The 22,427-nt window shown below is 34.2% G+C and overlaps 2 protein-coding genes across 3 annotated transcripts in view; one reads left to right on the top strand and one right to left on the bottom strand.

Annotated features, from left to right (window-relative positions):
- Positions 1–5,709: 5,709 nt before the first annotated feature.
- Positions 5,710–16,168, bottom strand: LOC117116810 (UPF0183 protein C16orf70 homolog). Its single transcript, XM_033260904.1, has 12 exons — positions 15,939–16,168; positions 15,149–15,231; positions 13,998–14,081; positions 12,537–12,580; positions 11,040–11,205; positions 10,073–10,176; positions 9,562–9,674; positions 8,923–9,056; positions 8,168–8,248; positions 7,899–7,981; positions 7,008–7,248; positions 5,710–6,142 (listed from the first exon to the last, which is right to left on the bottom strand). The coding sequence occupies exons 1-12, from the start codon at positions 16,000–16,002 to the stop codon at positions 6,065–6,067; spliced, it is 1,275 nt and encodes a 424-aa protein (XP_033116795.1). The 5' UTR covers positions 16,003–16,168; the 3' UTR covers positions 5,710–6,064.
- Positions 16,169–19,725: 3,557 nt separating this feature from the next.
- The window catches only part of LOC117116811 (GPI ethanolamine phosphate transferase 1-like), a 29,667-nt gene continuing 26,965 nt past the window's right edge, over positions 19,726–22,427 (top strand). The window contains exons 1-2 of one of the 2 annotated variants that reach the window (XM_033260905.1): positions 19,726–19,861; positions 21,347–21,608. In XM_033260905.1, the coding sequence (XP_033116796.1) occupies positions 21,385–21,608 (224 nt within the window). In that variant the 5' untranslated portion in view covers positions 19,726–19,861; positions 21,347–21,384. Of the gene's footprint in view, positions 19,890–21,346; positions 21,609–22,427 lie in introns of both variants that reach the window. The other variant, XM_033260906.1, reaches the window with a different exon arrangement.

Here is a 22,427-nt window from a genome sequence, read left to right as displayed (position 1 = left end):
AATACACACCAATGCTTCTTACAGTTGCGTAACGCTGGAACCGGGGCCATGTGGCCTTTTAAGAATATGTACCCTATTTGTGTCCCGGTTGTACCACTATTTTCTCTATGGTTGCACCGTCAATTCCATTGTTGGATTGTTGATCTCATCTTTTTAAAATCATGTCTGTCATTTTAATGTGCGTTAAAGACGAAATAAATGATATAATATTAGTGGTGGATGGAGTTTGGTTTTTTGTTTTTTGTTTTTGTTTTTTTCTTTTTTTTAATACCCAAATTAAAGAAAAGAAACACAGCACCAAATTCGAGGACCGAGATATCAATTGTAATGTGTGAAAATTAGAAGTAAGTCGGTTCAGTAGTTTCTGAGCTATGCGCCAAGAAGTACACACACCACACACGTACCAAAGGAATACATACGCATACTTCAAGGTCAGTCGTCTATTAAAAGACTACTAATGATTTCCTAACCATAGTAATCAAAAATAGAAATATAATATAATATAAATAAGTCCAGATCAGTGTGTGCCAAATGAGAAAGATAATAGTTAAGGAAGCTCTGCATATTACTTGCAACTATCCATCGCTAAACCGCAGACTTCTAATCAAACATACGCTCGCTCGCTTCTGATTGAAGTGCTAATTACCATAACAGTCATGCAGTGATACGTGGTGTTTGCGTTGAAGGTTTCGATTCACCAGTCCCTATTTATGCCAATTTTAATGCAAATAAACCTTGGCAAAATGTGGTACGTTTGCACTTATGATAGCAATAGCATCCCCGAAACATGTTGCTCCTGCTACACGATCGGGCTCATTATTCAGCCCGCGATCAGTAATACGATTACAGACGGTTGCTTGTTTTATTAAATGCCACGTAGTGTTTTTACTTACTGTATAATAGTTTTTGTGTTGGAGTTATATTACCCGTTTTGCCACTAAATTTAAAAATTTCACTGCATATATTGAAATACTCACAATATCCGTGATATTCATCATCATAACTCTTAGAACAGTATCTTAGATACTGTACATTAATGGATCAAAGAGACAAAAATTATAAAAACCTTACACATCAATATAATGCAATCAATACTTTATTTGCTTCAAGTTACCGGATACGAACAATGTAATCATCAATAATATTCAGTTGTAAAAATACTTAACATTAAAAATAACTGAAATTCTTCCAATCCTTCCCTTAAAAAACATCAGCATATAAGTTTAAAAAAAGCTTCAGATATTTACATAAAATGGTTTTCTTTCGTAACTCTCATCTTCTATATACTGTATAATTTAAATTTATTTACCAGTACACTACTTTATAACAATTTTTGGTATTTTTTTATTTTAATGCTATAAACTTAATTAGGCCGGTCACTCACTGCCTCGTACGACGATCGCACGACAAATTCAACGCCGCTACCTGTGAACTGCTCTACACGATGCAACTCAAACTGCTGATTGTCGGTGGAAGTCTGAATGGATTGTCATCAACAACAATCCAGTGCACAATCGTTGTGATGTTGCTTTCTCCATAGAATCTCATTGACCAACGACTGTCTAGCAGAGTGAGTCGGTTTTACAGAAAAAAAAAATCAGGTTAACTCGTTTGATTTGATTCTCTTTAACACTACAGTTATAAACTTTACAACTAAATTGAGAATTTATACAATATATTGTGCGTAAAACATGGTGCAACTTGTTTTAAAAGTGTAAATTGGTTTCCTTAAATGTAAAACAGAACTTAGCCAGTGTTCTGACAGACAAATACAATCACAACACACTTTTATTCCTAGAAATGGTATGTCCTCCCATATAACGAAGCGCATTTCAGCTGGTATTATTTTTCAATCTGCCCAAGACAGGGTCCAATTCTTTATTTCATACAGACTGCTAAAACATCATAGTGCCTAGTTTTTCTCATGAAAGAGTTAGCTCTGTCTAAACAAAGCTTTTACCAACAGCCTTTTTACAACAATGTTACATATTAGATATTGAAGACTATTATTAACAGTCAAACTTTTTTATTTACAGTATTAGTACATTAAATACGTACTTACGGCAGCAGTAACTGATGTACATTCTCGAAATGAATATTGCGAGCAAACAATGTCATATATCACCTATATATATATCATTAGTTAGACCTATTTTTGATTATGGCAGCGTTGTGTATAATTCCATTTCTTTATCAAAATCCAAGCATATTGAAAGAGTGCAATCAAAATTTGAATATTTTATGAATTTTAATAATAATAATAATAATAATATCTCATTAGCTCTCATTAGTAATAGGAGATATATGTTTGATATTTCTTTTTAAATGTTTAAATTCACTATTTGATTGCTACCTATGTTCTTTATTTCCTCTGAAAGTTAATAGGCCCAACTCACGAAATAAAGACTTGCTTTTAATTCCATTTTATAGAGTAAACTGTACTAGAAATGGATTTATTCATAGGCTTGCTCTACATTACAATAATACTTCTCAGTTAGACACCACAATTGATGTATTCCACTTCAGTTTATCAATATATTTAATGGTAAAGTTCTTACTGTTGAATTTAAATAGTTTCTTACTTGTATACTGTATAGATGTTTAAATGTTTCTTCTATCTTTAATAGTAATGTATTTTAACATATCCATTAATATATAAGACATCCTGTTATTGGCCTTTGGCTGTTGGATGTATCATGAAATAAAGAAAAAGGAAATAAAGAAATATAATGAAATAAAGACTTAAATAAAAAAAGCCTTAAAATAAAAAAAGGATTAATGTATTGTCTAGCAGTTGATACATCATCATTAAGTAGTTGTCTGTTAGACCATAGATAAAATAGAACCTCTGTGGTTAGACTCAGTATGTTGATCAAACAATTCCTGAGTTTTATGTTTATTTGGAAAAATGCTCTTCATCAGTGTGATCACAGCTTTCTGTTGTGTTATGATTTGATTATTATATAAATTACATCATTATTTACATCTTTGATAATTATATAACTTGACATTCCAGATACCACTAAAATTGCACAAACTCAAATTGTATTAGTTTCTTAAATGTGTGAATATTCATAACCGTGTATGACAAAGATTATATTCAACCTTTGAACCAAAGAATGATAGGGTGAAAGTTAATATAGTATAAATTTGAATACTTAAACATGTATATTATTGCATTTGACAAATTTCAGAATATTTTAGGAATAATAATGAAATGAAAAAGGGATTACAGTATTATCACAACCAACCTCTCATTACAACTAATGTTCTACACTAAAATAATTGAAAATATTGATTAAATCAGAAATTGCAATAAGATATAAGGAATTTTGACTAGAAAATAAATAATTTAAATTCCTAACACAGTTGGAATTGAAAAATCTCTATTTTTAATTAATATACAGTACACAGTACTGTACTCATTCATTTTTTAACAAAACCCTGTGATTTTAATTTAAATAAATTAGTAATATGTATCAATTTGAATTTTATGGGTTCAATTCCCATTAAATCACTTGTAATTTTATTTTTATTTTTATCAAAAAAAAAAAAATTAAAAAATATTTAGCACTCACTGAAATTAACACATCTGTATTTTTTATTTCCTTTCGATTCCTATGCAGGATGAAAGAAAGTACTAATACAACAGCATGTTGCCAAAATTATACGGCTGGCCGATGCTCTATAAACTACATGAACGTTTATGAATGGGTGGGTCCCAAGTTGTAGGAGTCTCCCAGAAATTGGTAAGGGACCCCCCCCCCCCACTCTTGCAAGCAAGTATTTCCCGGAAAATAACATAATCAACTGTCTCACAATTAGTCAGTGCTGATAGGTATCGCCATACACAGCAAAATAAAATTCTTAAGCTCCTTACATCAGATCATAACTTGGGACCCTGTTTATGAGGCTTATAGTGTGACAAGAAAATGTACCACAATATTTTAAGGCAGAGCTATACAGCTTCACTAAATAAAGTCTGGTTTCCATAAAATCGCTATAGGCTACTGTTGACTGTGACTCAAACTGAGAATCATTTCCAATTGCGTCTGGGCCAGCTATGCAAGTCAACGATTGCAGTGTAAACACTGTAGATATTTTATGGATCAGCCTTCAGAAAGTCATACACTAATATGAATTGAGGATGTTTCTATATGCTTCTTTTCTTTATATCATAGCTAGTGTTTACAATAACACTGATACTAATAACTATCATTAAAATTTTTTTTTCACTGGCCTTTCATAAAAGATGATTTTGGGGAAAAAATATTTTTCATTATCTCAGTAGCTGTCTTCTGAAAGGTTGATTTTTCAATGGCAAGAATTTTATTGCGAGGTCATGACAGGTCAGGGTTCGAATTTGCTGGTCGAGGGGTGTAAATGGTAACAGATGCAATGTGGTTGTTGGACATCACCTGAAAGCAAAAGTTTAGCATCAGGATATCTATCAACATTTATACTGCACAAGATTATTTTCGCACACAATGTATATATACTGTAGCACTGAAGAGTGTTTCATTATTTTTTTTTTTTTTTTTTTTTGGGAGTGTAATAATATTTTTTACATCAAACCTTGAAATCAATTCAGGTACACTCTAGTCACAAAATGTAGGCCTATGGACATGTTCTTTAGCAAAGCAACACAAAATGAGGAAAACAGTTTTTTGCAGGATTACATGTGTGGATCCAATAGGGGGCATGGGGGACATGTGCGCCTCACATGTCCCCCAGTTTCAATCTATTGAGACCACTGGTGGGCCGACATAAATTTTTACTTCCAATTTCTTTTTAATGTCAGCCCCACACACTACAACAAATCTCCTACCCTTCAAACACTAGGAAAAAAAAAAATACCCTCATGTCTAAGTTAGTTAAAAAAAATGTCAGCGCCAGAAAGTTCCCGACGAGGGGTCAGATTCCCCTTCCCTTGATTTATCTCAGCTCAACCATGGTTGGGGATGAGGTGAGCAAATTTTTAAATAACCACCTCTCGATTCCCGGAATTGGCACATTCAGACTGTAAAGACACATCAAACAGTGTTTTCAACAGAATGACATGCCCACAAGCCTGCTCCACTGATCCGCCGCTGGTGCCGCTAATGGTTAGATATACATCATATCAGTGATCCCCACTTGATCATTTATCCCCATCAGTCTCAATCTCCCCCATTGCCATTAGGACAAGAATCACTTGATTGATTCTTGTCCTAATGGATTTTTTTTAGCGATGTTGCGCGGACCATATCAAAATCTTTGGTGGGCCGGAGTTTGCCCGCGGACAAGGGGTTGAATATCGGGGATCTATACACATCATGCTATGCTGTTGTTTTCTCAATTTTCAATGTTAAACAACAATTTTTAATGACTTGGTGATGGTCTCTGCCTAAGAAATGCCCAAAATCATAAACTGTGAAGGCTGATTTCTCAAATATTGTTCTTTAAATAGCTGTATGTTTAAACTCCTGTAACTTCATAATGAAATGTCAGATTTAAATGATTCTTTTACCATTTTATAGCTTTCATTTTACTTTTCAACCCTGTAATAATAACTTGAAAAACCAATTTTTGTGACGAGTGACTAATGAGGCTGTCTTCACCATATATCGTCGCTCACATCACGAACTGACACAATCGAAGTCTGTCTCTTATACACATCTAGATGTGTATAAGAGACAGGAGCTATACAGCTTCACTAAATAAAGTCTGGTTTCCATAAAATCGCTATAGGCTACTGTTGACTGTGACTCAAACTGAGAATCATTTCCAATTGCGTCTGGGCCAGCTATGCAAGTCAACGATTGCAGTGTAAACACTGTAGATATTTTATGGATCAGCCTTCAGAAAGTCATACACTAATATGAATTGAGGATGTTTCTATATGCTTCTTTTCTTTATATCATAGCTAGTGTTTACAATAACACTGATACTAATAACTATCATTAAAATTTTTTTTTCACTGGCCTTTCATAAAAGATGATTTTGGGGAAAAAATATTTTTCATTATCTCAGTAGCTGTCTTCTGAAAGGTTGATTTTTCAATGGCAAGAATTTTATTGCGAGGTCATGACAGGTCAGGGTTCGAATTTGCTGGTCGAGGGGTGTAAATGGTAACAGATGCAATGTGGTTGTTGGACATCACCTGAAAGCAAAAGTTTAGCATCAGGATATCTATCAACATTTATACTGCACAAGATTATTTTTGCACACAATGTATATATACTGTAGCACTGAAGAGTGTTTCATTATTTTTTTTTTTTTTTTTTGTTTTGGGAGTGTAATAATATTTTTTACATCAAACCTTGAAATCAATTCAGGTACACTCTAGTCACAAAATGACACAATCGAAGTAGATTGTGTTAGTTCGTGAAACAAAGAAAGCACGTCAAAATATGTGCTGTTGTTGTTAAACGACATTTTGTGTGGTAAAGAATACATAAGCGCTTGACAACCAATACGCGCTCGTTTTGACGCGCTACTCTAATTACACAAACTAACACAAACTACTTTGATTGTGTTTGTGATGTGAGCGACGAAATGTGCATACAACAGGTTTTTGTCAAAGAGAATGTGATATTGTGGATAGGGCTTCAGATTAAAACTTCATTTGTTTTTCATAAATTACTGCTATTTATGTAGGAGCAGCTTAGCTCAGTCGGCTAATCTGGTGGTAGCCGCTGTGTGTGCGCTGAACCGTGGAGATCTCTAGGTCCCCGGTTCAATTCCCATCGCTGCTAGTGTTTCAGCTAGAGGGCTGAAAGTTACAATAGCCGTTGGTCCCGTGTGCTTTATGGCCCATGTGCACGTTAAAGAATGCAGTAAACTCTTCGGAAAAGAGTAAGGGATTGTCTCCCGGTGTACTGCCCAATCACCACCAGAAGGACCCCACTGGAAATAAGCCTTCTTCTAGACTTTCGTGGGCTATCCTTGATGCTTACACCGAATAAATCCAATCCAATCCAATTCTGGGTGGTTCCAGTAAAACTGACATTGAGTCAATTACTTACCTCCACTATCATATTTTCCACACCATAACAGAATGTCGATCCAAACGGGTTAGTGGTGTTAATGGTCGATGCTCTGTTGAGGACAACCGGTTTCTGGAGAGGTATTAGATAACCTTGGATTTCATTCCATTTAGTGAATGGTGTAATAAATGGTACATCAGGTTCTGCAAGTCTGTTGCTCTCGCCTTTATTGCAACCTTTTGGCGTTGGGATTGGTATCTTGAAATCACATCGGCAGTATCTTATATTTAAAAAAACAAAAAATTATTTGTCTTTCAAAAAAAGTAGGTAAAGAAAATCACAACTGGTATTGTTATTTTCATTCAAATATTGGTAAATTTCTTTGGAGATATAACATGTAAGAACATCTATTTTACTGCTTTGGTAATATTTAATGTAAAATTTATATAACTTAAAAAAAAACTGTCTAGCCAATCCCAAGGTAAGTCATTTGAAGGGTGATCCCCACGTACAAGCACCAGTACCAATACCTATTCACAAATTGATTGTCAAATGGGAGGAAGGGAACAACAATTATGACAGTGTCCCGGTGTAAACCACTAGTGGGGGTTAACAGAGGGTGATTTATTGTTATGATAGTTAGCTATCTTTTAGATCACAATATGAATTGCAATCACAATGATTTTGGTTGGATTACAAGTTCATAATATTAAGTGGCATCCAAGCAGTCCATGCTTACTTAAAGGGGTCAAAATTTCCCCCTCAGACCCCTACTGGCACTGCCACTAGGGAAAAAAAAAACATGTTAGAATACATTTAAGTCTTGGAAATAAAGTGGTTTTAGGAATGAAAAAAAAAGTGATGGGCCAGGGTAGGAAGGAATAATACAGTCCCCTTCTTATAGTCTTAAAAATGTATAGATATGCTTACATGTTGAAATGGTAGTGTCCAGGATAATTACTGTGTAATATGAACTTTTTGGCACGATGGGTAATAGCATCGAAGAGAATATCCTTAAAAAAACCAAACAAAAGAGCAATTACAGATCATCCAATAATATACATTCATCATTTTGAAGAGATTAAAACATAAGCTAGGAGGAGGAATTTTACAATCTACATGTACACATTTTGGGACATGAGACTAGATGAAACTATTCAAGCCATTTGTATTTATGATTTTCAAATATCTGAACTCACCAGACCAAGAGTAAAATAATTAAAGAAGTAGTCAGAGCTGCGTTGCTGGTCACGTTGGAATGAACGGGAGTGTATTCTCATCTTCAAGAAAAGAATATGTCATAATAAAATTAATGATGATTATTACATTATTAAATACTTGCTTGTAGTGTAGAAACACTACAGGCAGCACAACTTGTAGCTTTAGACACGTCCACATTTAATTTTCCGCTGTCTTTTAATCAACCGAGGACTCAAAACTGAAGGCACAGTGCATCTTTTAGATGAGTAGGGGTTACCCCAATAATCTGGTTAATTTTAGCCCCTGTCGTCGTGGAAAGGTGCGAATACTGAGTGTCTCTCTACAACAGCTATAATACTCAGCAGACACACCACACCCATAAGCAATTCAGCATTATGACGCTGCAAGTCACAGGATAATTGCCTCCTTTACCCTGGCAGGCCTTTACCATAAGGATCATGTTTAACACGTTCACTGCCAAGGACATGAGTTCACATCCGACAGGGTTCAGGCAGGGTGCCAAAGACATTCCTGTCCAACATACCACTCCATTGTATTGCAGTGGTCACCAGAACTAGAAGTCTTACGCTGGAGATTCTGTGAAGGACTCAGATATAATGATATGAAAATAACTACCGAAATAATTTTCATTATGGTGGCGCCCTTCATGCCTTGTCATATGAGACTGAACTAAGAAAAAAAGCCTTGGCAGTCAACTGTTATTAAGATATTTCTATTTTTCAAGGTTCTCTACCTTATCTTCAGACTTGTAGAATATCTTGCTTGGACATCCGAGGGCAGTCATCACGTCTTGGCATGACTCACCAAAGCAAACGACTCTGCTGATGTCGTGTTTACGAGAATCCATACCCTTACCAAAACCTGAGGCTGAGAGAAAAAGAAATAAAAATTAAAAACATTATTGCTGAATTGAAGGTGAGCAGACAACAAGTATATAGTTAACCAGATGTTACAAATATCTTTGTGTAAATTTATCAGAGGGAGAAGGGGGAAACTGCATGTGAATGTCACTTTCTATTAATAATAATAATAATAATAATAATAATAATAATAATAATAATAATAATAATAATAATAATAATAATATGCTAAATTTATACTGTAATGACTGCCTCTATGCATTTTAATAATGTATAACAAAATGAAAATGACAAAAGTGCAATGGCAAACTGTGCCCAGTCTAAAAATGGTCGACAATCCAGATCTTGTCTGGTGCAACTCTTCACCTCTGCCAAGGTGGCATGAACAAAAAAGCAGGTTTCACATTTGCTTTGCCAGATAACAGGGTACACACAGTTAGTTGTCCAACAAGACTGAACAGACTAAACCTATACAAGTGATATTGATATATGACTTTTATTACACTGTATACCTTCAACAAGTAGTTGTAACTCCAGGCCAACTGTAAGTCCATTCTCCACAACAGCAGTTACATTTTCACAAAAGGTGTTCCCATAGAAAGAGCAGGCTGGCAGGGGTGGAGGTCTAAAAGATGTAACCGCATCAAAATATTTTTTAAAAGAGACTGAAGGGATGGTCTAAATGTTGTAACAGCACATTTGTTATATAACAATTTCAAATAATATAACTTTATTTTCTATTTTGCCTTCCATTGAACAATAGTTAATAAATAACATTCACAATTGTAAATTTCCAGTATATTTATACATATTCAATATTTTCATATAAATTATTAAATGTTATATTTAAAAATAATTTTGATGTTTTTTGATGTTTGATCCAAAAATTTTATTGAATGAAGTCTAATGTGTAAATATGAATTTTTATATTAATGTGAAATAAAAACAATTGCCAAATTAACATTCTTTACAATAAATTACCTAAATAAAAATAAAAAAATTCTTTAAAGCAATAACATATACCTGGCTTCATTCCAAGTACTTCCGCTGAAGATAAAAATTCTAGAAACATGGACTGAACCATTTTTAGGAATAGGTAAGGAACTTAAACCATGAATGGCAGATGTCTGAAAAAAAAATGTTCAATATTTCCTCACTTAAAATACTGTAGATACTGTACACTATCTAAACCAATTTATGAATTTCTTTCAGTATATTTAAGTAAGTTATGTGCTTTCAACAAAAATGAGAATGTGAAAATATCTCAGTTGCTAAGTAATAATTTATTTAGTAGAGGAGATGAAGGTTGCTGGTTAAAGATGGTTGAATTCAAGATTCAAGATTTCTTTAATTGTCCATAAAAGGAGATTTCTGGCGGGAACATTTTTATTCCAGTAAATACAAACATACATAATAAAACCAGAGTTTAAAATTTTAAAATACTAAAATACAACACACAAAAATTTACTCAAGACATTAAAGCAAATTGAGTTGATAAGTGAGATTAATTGTACATTTTGATGAGTATAGTGGATAAATAGTAAATATAAAACATGAGTTGCAAGAGTGAAACATAACTGAGTTCTTCACTAAGCAGACATTCCAATCCTATGGTCATTTAAAAGGATTTTCTCATTGATTAATAAACGTCTCCGCTACCTATGCCACATAATGAGACATAGCTTATGAAGCATCATATTATTATTTTTATTGTATATTTAAAAGGGCCCTGAATATCAGCTAAGCTATAACATTGTATTATTAATACTTCCCTACATTTTTAAATTGTCTGGTGGTTAACCAATTTAAGGATTTTAATTTACAAAAGAAAACCATTTTGTTCTGTGTCTCAATGGATGTTATTAAATTTATTTTAATATTTTGATTGGAACTTAGAGAGCTCTCTGCATTTTTTCATACATGGTGATCAATCCAGATATAGATAAAATATAAATGACAAATTTATTAAGAAAACAAGAAGTTTACTAACCTCAAACTTTATATGTTGTGGGACTGGAAAATGAAATGACAGCCCCCTGAAATTGATGGTGAAAAGGCTGTGGGTAGGGTCATAGATGCCTGGGTGTGTAGCACCAAATGTTCCATATACTTTCTCAATTGTGGGTTGTACGCTTGAGCTACTGAAATGATTGCCACTACAAAAAAAAACACAAGAAAAACATTTACAAAACATTAAATTTTAAAATTCAAATGTAAAATGTGAAAAGATAAAATATGTGTGTGAATGTGGTAAACTCAAAATGTTCAATTATGTATAAATAAATGTAAAAATAGTAATGTAAATAAACAGGGAAAAAAAACAAATGTAAATATACATTTTTTAAAGAGGTTTATTTTGATATGTCTGTGTATTAATTAAAAAAACAGTTATACAGCAGACATGCCACCCTACAAGGCCAACAAGAAGAGTCTGAAAACCTTTCAAGAGGAGTTTTGGCAATGTCAGTGGAGTATGTTAAATTTCTTCCCAAGATATATGGTACCAATGTGATCGAGTATTATTGGCATATTTTAAATGGCGTTTGGACTCACAATGACGTTTTACATTAGCAACACCGCCGTTCGAGACTAGGCCTAGGCCAACATAGAAAGTCAACACCGCACAGGTCACTACGAGAGTAGGCATCTCCTAGTTTCGATTTAAAAATGACAGGATACCTCTCGTTAAAACTTGCATGCAATTTTTGCACATGTTTTAGCTTCTTTTTTGGAGGAAGCTCAACCCAACTACTACTAGTTTTTCAAGCTCTGCCTAGGCCTACATTCACATTGCTCTCCATTTTGGTACTTGTGCTACTAGACTGTTGTTCTTACGAAATCAGTAGATCATGGAGGTTTTACAGTTCAGAGTGCAGTGCAACTCTGTCAGTGATTTGGCCAATGGAATATGTTTTTTTTTATTCGAAATCAGTAGATCGTGGAGTGCGAATTACCTTTTCGTATAGAGTTCAGAGTGCCACCCTGACAACTATATGACCAATGAAATAGTTTTTTTTCTAAATCAGTAGACCATGGAGCATGAATTTAACTTTTTCGTATTCGGTTCAAAGCGCTGTGCTGGAAAAAATAAACTGGTCTTGTTCTTATTTAAATCATAGGATTTTATTATTTGGAAATGCGTGATTTATTTCAGCCGGCCGTAATGCATAAAAAGCCTAGATTTTTTACCCAAAATCGGAGTGCGGAGTTTTGTTTAAATAAACGGAGTAAAATCAGAGTGGTTGGCATGTCTGATACAGACACTAAAACCAAATTTGGAGCATTTACGGCAATTATAAGAAACATAAAAAATAAAACAATGAAATAATACTGTAGAACCTATGTTGTCACAAAAGTGACAACATAGATCTTAAAGTGGATCTTTAGTAATAGGGGGTACATGTGTAAAGTATAATCAAAAACTCTCTGTTAATATATTCTTTGAGACCAGGGTAACCCCCACAAACAAATCATTAATAATAATTACCAGTATTTCAGTTTGACTTTTGAAAGATCATACACCTCAATAACCTAAGAAAAAATTGGAAAGAAAAGTATTCATTTCATTTAAATTTCTTCACCAGTCATGTCATTATAGATTTAAAATTTTGTTTAGTTTGTATATAACTCTAAAATAAAGCATAGATCATCACTGTGTTTGATATGCGATTACCAGTGCAAGATACAAAAATTGTGCAGTTTACAAGAATAATTCACAAGCAAATTATAATGATGAGAGTACAAAAAGTACATTAAAGATCTGCTTTATAGACCCTTTCAATGTTTATATTCGCCCTGGCTGAAACGTTGGCGGCGCACTACTTGGTAGGCAAGAAAAATTCCCAAGATAGGCCAATTGCGTGTAAAATCAGAAAACTGGTTATTTTTCATTTTGCTGTGCTGTACGTACGAAAGCTACATGGAGGAAACTTACATATGACATAGTTAAATATATTAGGAATAAAAATTAAATAAATAAATAATAATCGAAAAATTTATGACTTTTCTATTGTAATTCAATTTTTAAAATCATTTTCCTCTTATCTCTCGAATGTTGCCAAGTGCGAGCACGCTAGGCCAAGAAAGTGAAAGAGCCGCTATGAAGGGGCTCGAATGGGTCTATGAATTTTCTGTTTGCCACTCAGTGACGCTACGCTAACTTTGACAAGCATTTTGCGTTTTTTGAATAAAAGGAATAATTACTCAGTAATCATTACTGCAGCAACTTTTGGTAAACATTATAGTTGCCTAAAAGTAATATTAAGACAGTGGAATGGATTGCATATCCTGAACAATGAGTTTTTCTTTCGATCTTAAACTCATAAGCCGAATTGCTGTACTATTTTGTTGTCAGCATCCATCCAAGCACCAGCCAACTGCGGTAGCGTCATGTGTAGAAAGCTTTCACGTTCTTGGCCTAGTGCTCCCGTACTTGGCAACATATATATATATAAATAGATAAGACGAAAATGATTTTAGAAATTGAGTAAAATTAGAAAAAAACATAATTTCTTAGATTTTTGGTTTTATTGTCAATTCCTAATATATTTACCTTGGCCTATGCCAGTTTTCTGATTTTACACACAACTACTGGTCTACTGGCTGCAGGAATTTTCCTTGCCTACCTAGTAGTGCGCTGCCAACGTTTCAGCCAGGGCCAATGTAAACGATGAAAGGGGTCTATAATCAAACTTAAATAACTAATTTAATTGAAATCCAAAACCTTGAATCCTGTCTAGACTACCAATGTTGACAGAGACATGACAGATGATTAAATATGGTCATGATGACATCACATTATGACCATATATGGGCACATCATGAACTAATATGAGCATACAGAGTTTCTTTTGTTAAAGAAAACTTAATAAGCTGGACAGAGCTTTTAAACACCTCATCATTAATTGCACACCATTTTATTTAACATAAATTTTCAAACAACTCTTACTTTTAACCGTTGCAACTTAGCATCAAATCTCAACTTAATTCCATCCTGAGTTAAATTCAGCACCAGATCAAGTGACAGGGGCTCCTGTGGAAAGCACAAATGTACAGTATTGTATTTGTACAAAAAAGTCATCAACTTTCCTTCTTGGGACCCTTGAACGTCGCAAATACAGTACTACAATTTCGTAGGTTTTGCATCCTAAATTTATTATTAATTAAACCATGGAGTAATTAAACAAGATCTCCATACTGTATATATAAAGAGCACAACTTTCAATCAACCCTCTGACATTTCAATTTTGTTTTTCTCTCTATTATAGGGAGAGCTTATTTAATTAATAAAAAGTTTAGGACGCAAAACCTCCGAAATCATAAAGTTTATTAAAAGTTTGCTCTCTCTCTATATAGGGAGAGGTCGTTAAATTATTAAGTTTAGGAAGTAAAATCCCCGAAATTGGAGTATTTGCTCCAGGTACAGAAATCCAATTTTAGAGTTTTCGCATGGTATACAAAAACTCGGAAATCGGACGGTTGGCAGCGAGCGCACACACTTTAAATTTGGAGTAACTATAAACATGCACTTACGGAAGATCTGTTCAAATGTTTCTTAATACATCATATCTTTATTTTGTTGCACATGGTAATACCTATTGGCACTGAATTCCAGGAGACAATTCATCATTAATTCAATTCAATCAAATCCAATTGTTTAAATTATACATCTATAAAATGTATAAAACTTCCACTATATGATTCATATCAACCAATGTGTCTCTCAGTAATACCCTATTCAGACCAGACTTTGCATTGCGACCGGTTGCGATATAATTGGTGGTAAACAGTTGTAATCCAAATTGTTCGCAATCATTCGCAAACTTCAACAGCATTCAGACACTTTTTTACTTTGATACTTTACATCACTAGCAACGATATAGGTCGTCCTGTTTGTTTGACCTCAGCCAATCAGCGCAGTTTTTGCCGAAAATTAGGCTTTGACCAAATCCTAAGACATATTAACCAATGCAATTTGAATTTAATGCAGCAATTAAGATTCTGCGCATCTATATTTTTAGCGATTTTCCACGCATATTTGAGCTGATTTTTAAGATATCGTTCACGCAACTATAAAACTTTAGAGTATGGCACAGTTACCTGCTCACAATACAACACTTGAACTTCTTTGACTATACGGCATTGTCGTCGAAGAATTGTAATTGCCTGCATCAAAGGCATCCCTACAGTGGAAATTAAATGATTCATAAAAAAAATAAAATTATTAAAAAGAAAAATCGCATGTATGTCACTGAATTGGAAAGCAAGAAAATCAATATTTTAAAATAAGGACAGCCTAGGGTAGGCCTAGGCCTCCTAGCTAGGCAGGTAGAATTCATATGAGAACTCCATGGTTCAATAATTATAACGCCATGGTTCAACTGATCTATCATATGATCCATAAATTATTATGTGGTTTTTAAAAGAACTTCAATCTTAATTCGTCATATGACTGCTCACTCAACACTGGGCTGGGGTGACCAAATCAAGTGGTAGTTCCAGCCTAGGCTTCAGTGTGTCAGTGAGCCTAGCTAGGCCTAGCCTTGAATTTGTTTTGATTTAATGAAATGGCGATACTGACAGGGATGCTCAACTGCTGTACAGACAGTGTAGGCCTATGCCTAGGTCCTATATTAATAATAGGCCTAGGCCCCTATTGCTGCTTGTTTTACTACTACTACTACTAGGCCTAGGCTAGGCTATTATTAATAATAGGCCTTTGTTTATATTAATTTTACATTAGAGAAGGAAGTTGGGGTATGTCTTTAATAGCACAATTTAAATTAATACTAGGCCTAGGCCTGTGAGCCATAGCAAGTTCTGGGTTGGGTTGAACACTGTGACGTTTATTATCAGCTGGCATAAATAAACAAAACGAGAACAAACTAACCAAGAGTGAACTCCCATTGTTCGCTTCCAAGGGATCTCCCTGGTCCAACTTCTAAATCTAGCATGATTCGTTGAATATATGAAATACCCTAAGGCTAATGGGTATTACATACGTCTATAATAATATAGCTTCTTCATGTGTAGCATAACATACGATTTTAGTCCGTAATCGTCCGTCAACAAACTATTTCACCGCGCAAACGAAAACTGCCAATTTTGATGTTTATGAATGTTGCGCAAACTTTAACCTTCAACCCCTGACCTGTTTTTTTTTCCAAGGCTAGGGAGGCATAATTAATTGGTATACCAAAACGGACTTTTCCAACTCCAGAGCTATAATCAGTGGCGGATCCAGTAAACGGAAAGGTGAATATTCATAAATTCTTCTCATAAAATATATAAATTCCCATTGAATGAAAATAAAATTACCATCAAAACACTAATTTCAATATAAATTGAATAAACAATCCTGTCTAGGAATACGCCAGCATAAAAAAAAAAAAAAAAAAATCCGCCTTCAACCTTTCAAAAAAAAATGTTTCGTGTGGCAATCGAACACACAACCTCCAGGTTTGCTATTTATTATCCACCATCAACTAAACTGTCTTTAAAAAAAAGAAAAAAATTGGTTCGTGTGGGAATTGAACACACAACCACCAGGTTTGGTACCGGTATTCATTATCCGCCTTCAACCTTTCAAAAAAAAATGGTTCGTGTGGGAATCGAACACACAACCTCCAGGTTTGCTATCATTATCCACCATCAACTAAACTGTTTAAAAAAAAAAAAATTAACTGACTCGTGTGAGAATCGAACCCACGACCTTAAAAAAAATTTGAAAATTAAAAAAAAAACTTGCCCCGTGTGGGAATCGAACCCACGTTCGCCGAGTTTACTACTGATCTGATCCAGCTAAACGGAGGGAGGCAAACCGCGATCCATAAGCCATAAATGCGATAAACCTAGTACCACACCAAGTACCAGTTAGTCAACTCTTACCCTATTAGAAAAAAATTCTTCGTATATATACACTGCAGGTTAATATTACGCATGGGGTGTCAAAAAATATGGGCCGTAGGCCAAGAGGGTTTATTTTTTTGTCTAAAAATGTGTAATTAAATTTATAATCGATTTATGATCGTTACCATCTCCATAACTTACACACTTTTTTTAAATAGACAAAAATGTTAGAAAAATTCATTATGCAAATTAGGAAAAAATAGACCAATCATGTTACGGGATTGAATGTATTGTACTCGTTGATGACGTCGCGAATTGCGAAATAACAACAAACAACAACCTTTCATGTCCCAGCCTGGGAGCCAGTCAATTCTAGCCTATGCAACTTCGAGCGAAGGCCAATTCGAGCGAATTCGAGCGGATTTTTTTTCGAGCGGATGCTAGTTCGAGCGGAAGAAGATCCACTTGTGCGAACAACAACCTGTGCGAGTTATATACGAATTACCGTATACTTTAAAATTTCTATTATTTTGATTTTTGAGCAAACAATTTGCTCAAGCTTTGCCTGGGAGGCAGGGGAAAGCCCCAGTCGGTTTCGGGGAAGACGGGGAAGACGCCTATAGCCTTATGTATAGCAAGTCGTATTTAATGGATTTTTAGGTTAACAAATAATAAAGTTCTATTTGTTCTGAATGTATATGGTAAGTGAATCCTATTGGGAATGGGAATTTCCTTTATAGCCTGCCATCTCTATCTTAGAGTAAATAAATAAATAAACAAACAAACATACCCACATTCATAAAAATAATGATATATCTTAAATTATACTAATTAGTCAATGTTATCCTTTCCACAAGTTAAAAAAAAAACAGTGGGTTTTGAACTTTAATAGAAAATTGGTATGATGTCATTATTACTGTACTGTTGATACTTGCCACAGGGGCGGATCCAAAATTTTTTAAAGGGGAGGGGGAACACAACAGTTCCAGAATAGATAAATGAGTAGCACATAACATTAATAAGCTTGAAATTTTTTAAATAGTGGCAAAACCGCCCTTGTCTCACTCTACTACACCATTCATTTGTGCACTTCTGACACACCTACATACGTAAACAATAATTTAAATTCCTATGGTGATTAACAATTACACAATTAAAGTTGCTCCCATTTACAAATATAGGCCTAAAACTTGACTTATGCAATGCATTGCTCAATGGTTTACCTGCTATTAGCATTAGACACCTTCAGAAACTTCAGAACTCTGCTGCTCGTGTTGTAACATTGTCTAAAAGGGTCACCCACATTACGCCAATTTTAAACATTCTTCACTGGCTTCCAGTTGATAAGCGAATCATTTTTAAAATTCTTCTTCTCACCCAAAAATCTATCCATGGTCGTGCCCCACTTTATCTCTGTTCGCTTATTGACAAACATGTTTCTTCCCGTTTTACTCTTTCTTCTCAATCCCTCAAACTTGTTACTCCACGAGTCAAGCATATTCGTACCGGTGAACGCTCTTTTTCTTTCTCTGCTCCTAAACTCTGTAACTCACTGCCTCCTCAATTACGTATCATTTCTGATCCGCAATTACATCTATTCTTAAATCCTTCCTCTTCAAATAGTTCCACTTCTTTCTAACATCCTCCAGCGCCGGTGACAAGCCAGTTTTGTTTGCTTTAATAGGCGCTTTAAAAATGTGTATTATTATTATTATTATTATTATTATTATTATTATTATTATTATTATTATTATTATTATTATTATTACTATTATTAATATTATTATTATTATTATTATTATTATTATTATTATCATTATTATTATTATTATTATTATTATTACAGTATTATTATTATACCACCACTGGATTCAATAATCTGCTGTATACCTTGGTTATTCCATTTTGGATAGGTGAATAGGACCTAATTGTAACTTTAGAGCACTGGTGAATATTTATACTTCGTAATTTGCATATAACGAATTATTTATAAACCATGCTTCCTACGATGTCATTATTTAGATATAATGGCACTCGAGTTTAATGGTTAGTTAGGCCTATATGGAAGTAAAAACCATTATTTAGATATAATGACCTTGACACCATAATACGTGTGCATTACGTATAATCATTAGGCCCACCAGCCCTCCTTAAACTAACGTTAGAATACCGTACTTTCGGCGGTAAAGAACAATTAAAACCTCATAAAAAAAACTAATCTGTTTACCCATAATTGAATCCAAGGACACCAGTGTTTTGTTTTGCGACAGCTATTATTTATTTATAATGAAATGTAAAAGCAGTTATTTATAAATAATGAGTTTGAAGTCAATTCGTTATTTATATATAATGAAATCAGTGAACTTATTATATATAAATAATTGTAAGTTACTTTTCATTATTTATATATAATGATTTGTTACCTATAATGGAATCAGTGTACTTATTATATATAAATAATTGTAAGTTATTTTTCATTATTTATATATAATGATGTGTTTCCCCTTCCTTATTTATATATAATGAAGCCAGTAACCTTATTATATATAAATAATGTTCGATTAGCCTTTCATTATTTATATATAATGTAATCAGTAAACTAATTATATATAAATAATGAAACGTTAGCGCAATTATTTACATATAATCTTTTAGACGTAAATGCAACATATATATGTAATGGGTGATCTAGTCAATTATATGTTAAATAATGAATTATATATAAATAATTGTGTTAAATAATAAATTTACACTTGGAGCCTCATACATTTGTACCCCCTAGAGACCCGAAATGAAATAGTAGGCTCCAAACAGACGTAGCGCGGTTGTGGAGATCGAACATGACCGACCGAAGCCTGTTTTGTTTTGGCCATAGAGATATGATAGCTCTATGGTTTTGGCATACAGTACTTTATATACCTCTATGGCCTAGGCGCATGGTGCATGGTCAATTTTTCGCCGAAGGTTATTCGCCTTTTTCTTTAGTTTCCTGTTAATATTATAATATTAATTTGTGAAGTCTTTAAGATTGAAATATAAAATTATGTCATAGACTAGCCTACTCTTAAAAAATGTTTTAGCTAGGCCTAGGGTCTAGGCTAGCTAGGCCTAGGCCTAGCCTGCCAGGCCTAGGCCTATATTATGCCTAGCCTAGGCCTACCTAGCTACACCGGCCTAGCTAGGTAGCTAGTAAACAATCATCTGGGGATAGTATTAAACAAAAAATAATTAATATCTCTTTTAGATGAGGAGAAATATTAGAATATGTAAACCTTTCTGAAAGTCACGTCCAAATTTTGTCCCGTCCATGATGCATACATTTTTTATCATAAAATTAAAAATTTTCTCCCCCAATAATTAACCTTAGGCATACATGTAAACATTGATCATACTATAAGTCTTATAGTCTATATTGTTACTAAGATATAACTGGTTATATTCTGAAAATGTCCCGTCCGTGACAGAAAAAATACTGCGGAATGCCCCGTATCCCGATCGGGAGCTACCGTTAGCACTAACCATTAGCACCTGTGTGAGAACGGCCGATCGGTTATCGGTATCCGGATACCGCTAACAGTTAGCAAGCGCTATCGGTTAGCAAGTGAGCGCGTTTCTACCATCAACCAATCACACGTACACATTTACAATTTCCAGTTTCTTATTGGCCAGTGATTCGATCATCATATTCTTGGTATCCGGATCAGGATTTTCTCATATGGACACACGGCAGCTAACGGTTGGCAGGATCCGGATCCTGCTAACCGTTAGCTGCCGTGTATATGTAGTTGAATATTTTGTCTTATATTATTAGTAATTTGCCTGTAATCATTAGTTTTCTTTGATTTCAGAGGTGATGATATGATAACCTATTTTTCTCTTTATTAAAAATTAAAAGCAACATGACGATCCTTTTTTAAATCACTGTGGATATCCCTCGGACAGGATGATAGTACAGTAGATTTAAGATAAAACAAGACTGAAGGTTAAAATTAGGGTCAAGCCAGCTCCACCAATCAACACCTCAGATTTACCTAAAATCCTCGGAACTTATTTCACAGCCTGTTTAAATTGACAGCATTCCCTAAAATTTCTGAAAATGACCAATCAAAATGGAGGTCAACTTATACAGAGGTGGATTCAAGGGAGCCTAGCTGACCAAGCCTCTCATAAAATCTTTTAAAGTTAAAAAAATAATGAAGGAAAAAAAAAATTGATAAAATTGTATGAAAATTATAAGTCCTTGAGTGCCATTTCTAGCTATCTAGAGGTGTCATAAACATTAAAATGTCTTACCTCATTGGGGCTCAGATGGCTGGATCCACTATTTCGGAAAATCCCTCCCTGGGCTCCTCTGTTAAGAATTTCATGATCCGCCACTGTTATAGGTACTGTAGGTATATTTACCCCATGGAACTACGGTATTAAATTATAAAATTTGTTTCTTTACAGCTACCATCTGAATTATTCAAGGAACTCAAAAATGAAACATGGATTCTTGGTTTGTCGTTGTCGGGTTCTTGGTCCATGTTGTCTTTTTCATGTCAATCTTTGACATTTACTTCACATCACCGTTGGTACATGGTATGACGCCAATATCCACCGAGATACCACCACCAGCTGACCGGTTGGTGCTAATTGTTGCAGATGGTCTAAGGGCAGATAAACTGTTTCAACTGGATAGTGATGGACAAACAAGGGCCCCTTTTATAAGGTGTGTGACCAAATAGGTGGAATGATATTTCGTGAACATTATTTACAAATATTTCATTGCACTGTAATAAATATATAGTTGAATAATTGTTTACATTATCAAACTTTTGCTTGCTTTAGATATGCTCTTTAGAGCCAGAAACTAACCAAGTAGATAAGGCTGAATATATCTATAAACTTAGTTTACATTAAAATACAAATGCACATGACACAGAATAATGTATGCAGGTCTCCATATAATAAAAGAGCACTTTTTGATTTCCTGGTCTTCAGGGCTTGCCCTAACTTTTGTTGGTAACTAGCCCACTGGGCTAGTTTACTAGAGATTTTACTAGCCCACAGAATATTTTACTAGACCACAGACAGGAAAAAATTTTGTTTCTAAATATCTATTAGCGACAATTAAATTTGAAGTTTGATTTGCAATTTCATAATTTCTGTAGCATTGCTGTTTGAGCTACCCTGTCAAAATGTTGAATAAATAAATTAAAAAAAATCACCCATGCTGCAAAATCGAATCTGGTTATAACAGGGACAGATGAGCGTGTTTTACATCTGGCCTGGTTTGGCTTTCTAATATTTAACAAAGGGCCCAGAAATCAATCAAACCAATGCATCTGTTAAATATTTAGGTCTCAAGTCACTCACCCCTAATGGCAATAAATCTTGCTTAGGCTACCTAGGTTAGGCTACCTAGGCCTAGACAAGACCTAGGGCCTGGGCTAGCCTAGCCTACCGATAGCATTGAAGTACTTATTATTAAAAGTTGAACATTTTAAAAATATCATTATGAGAAAATAATATGAATATAAGGTAGTAC

This window comes from Anneissia japonica, unplaced genomic scaffold, assembly GCF_011630105.1.
Source record: "Anneissia japonica isolate Jap-2015-1 unplaced genomic scaffold, ASM1163010v1 scaffold287740_len772037_cov194, whole genome shotgun sequence".
Classification (NCBI taxonomy): domain Eukaryota; kingdom Metazoa; phylum Echinodermata; class Crinoidea; order Comatulida; family Comatulidae; genus Anneissia; species Anneissia japonica.
The sequence above is the reverse complement of the archived record's forward strand: the minus strand, read 5'-3'. Positions and strand labels throughout refer to the sequence as shown.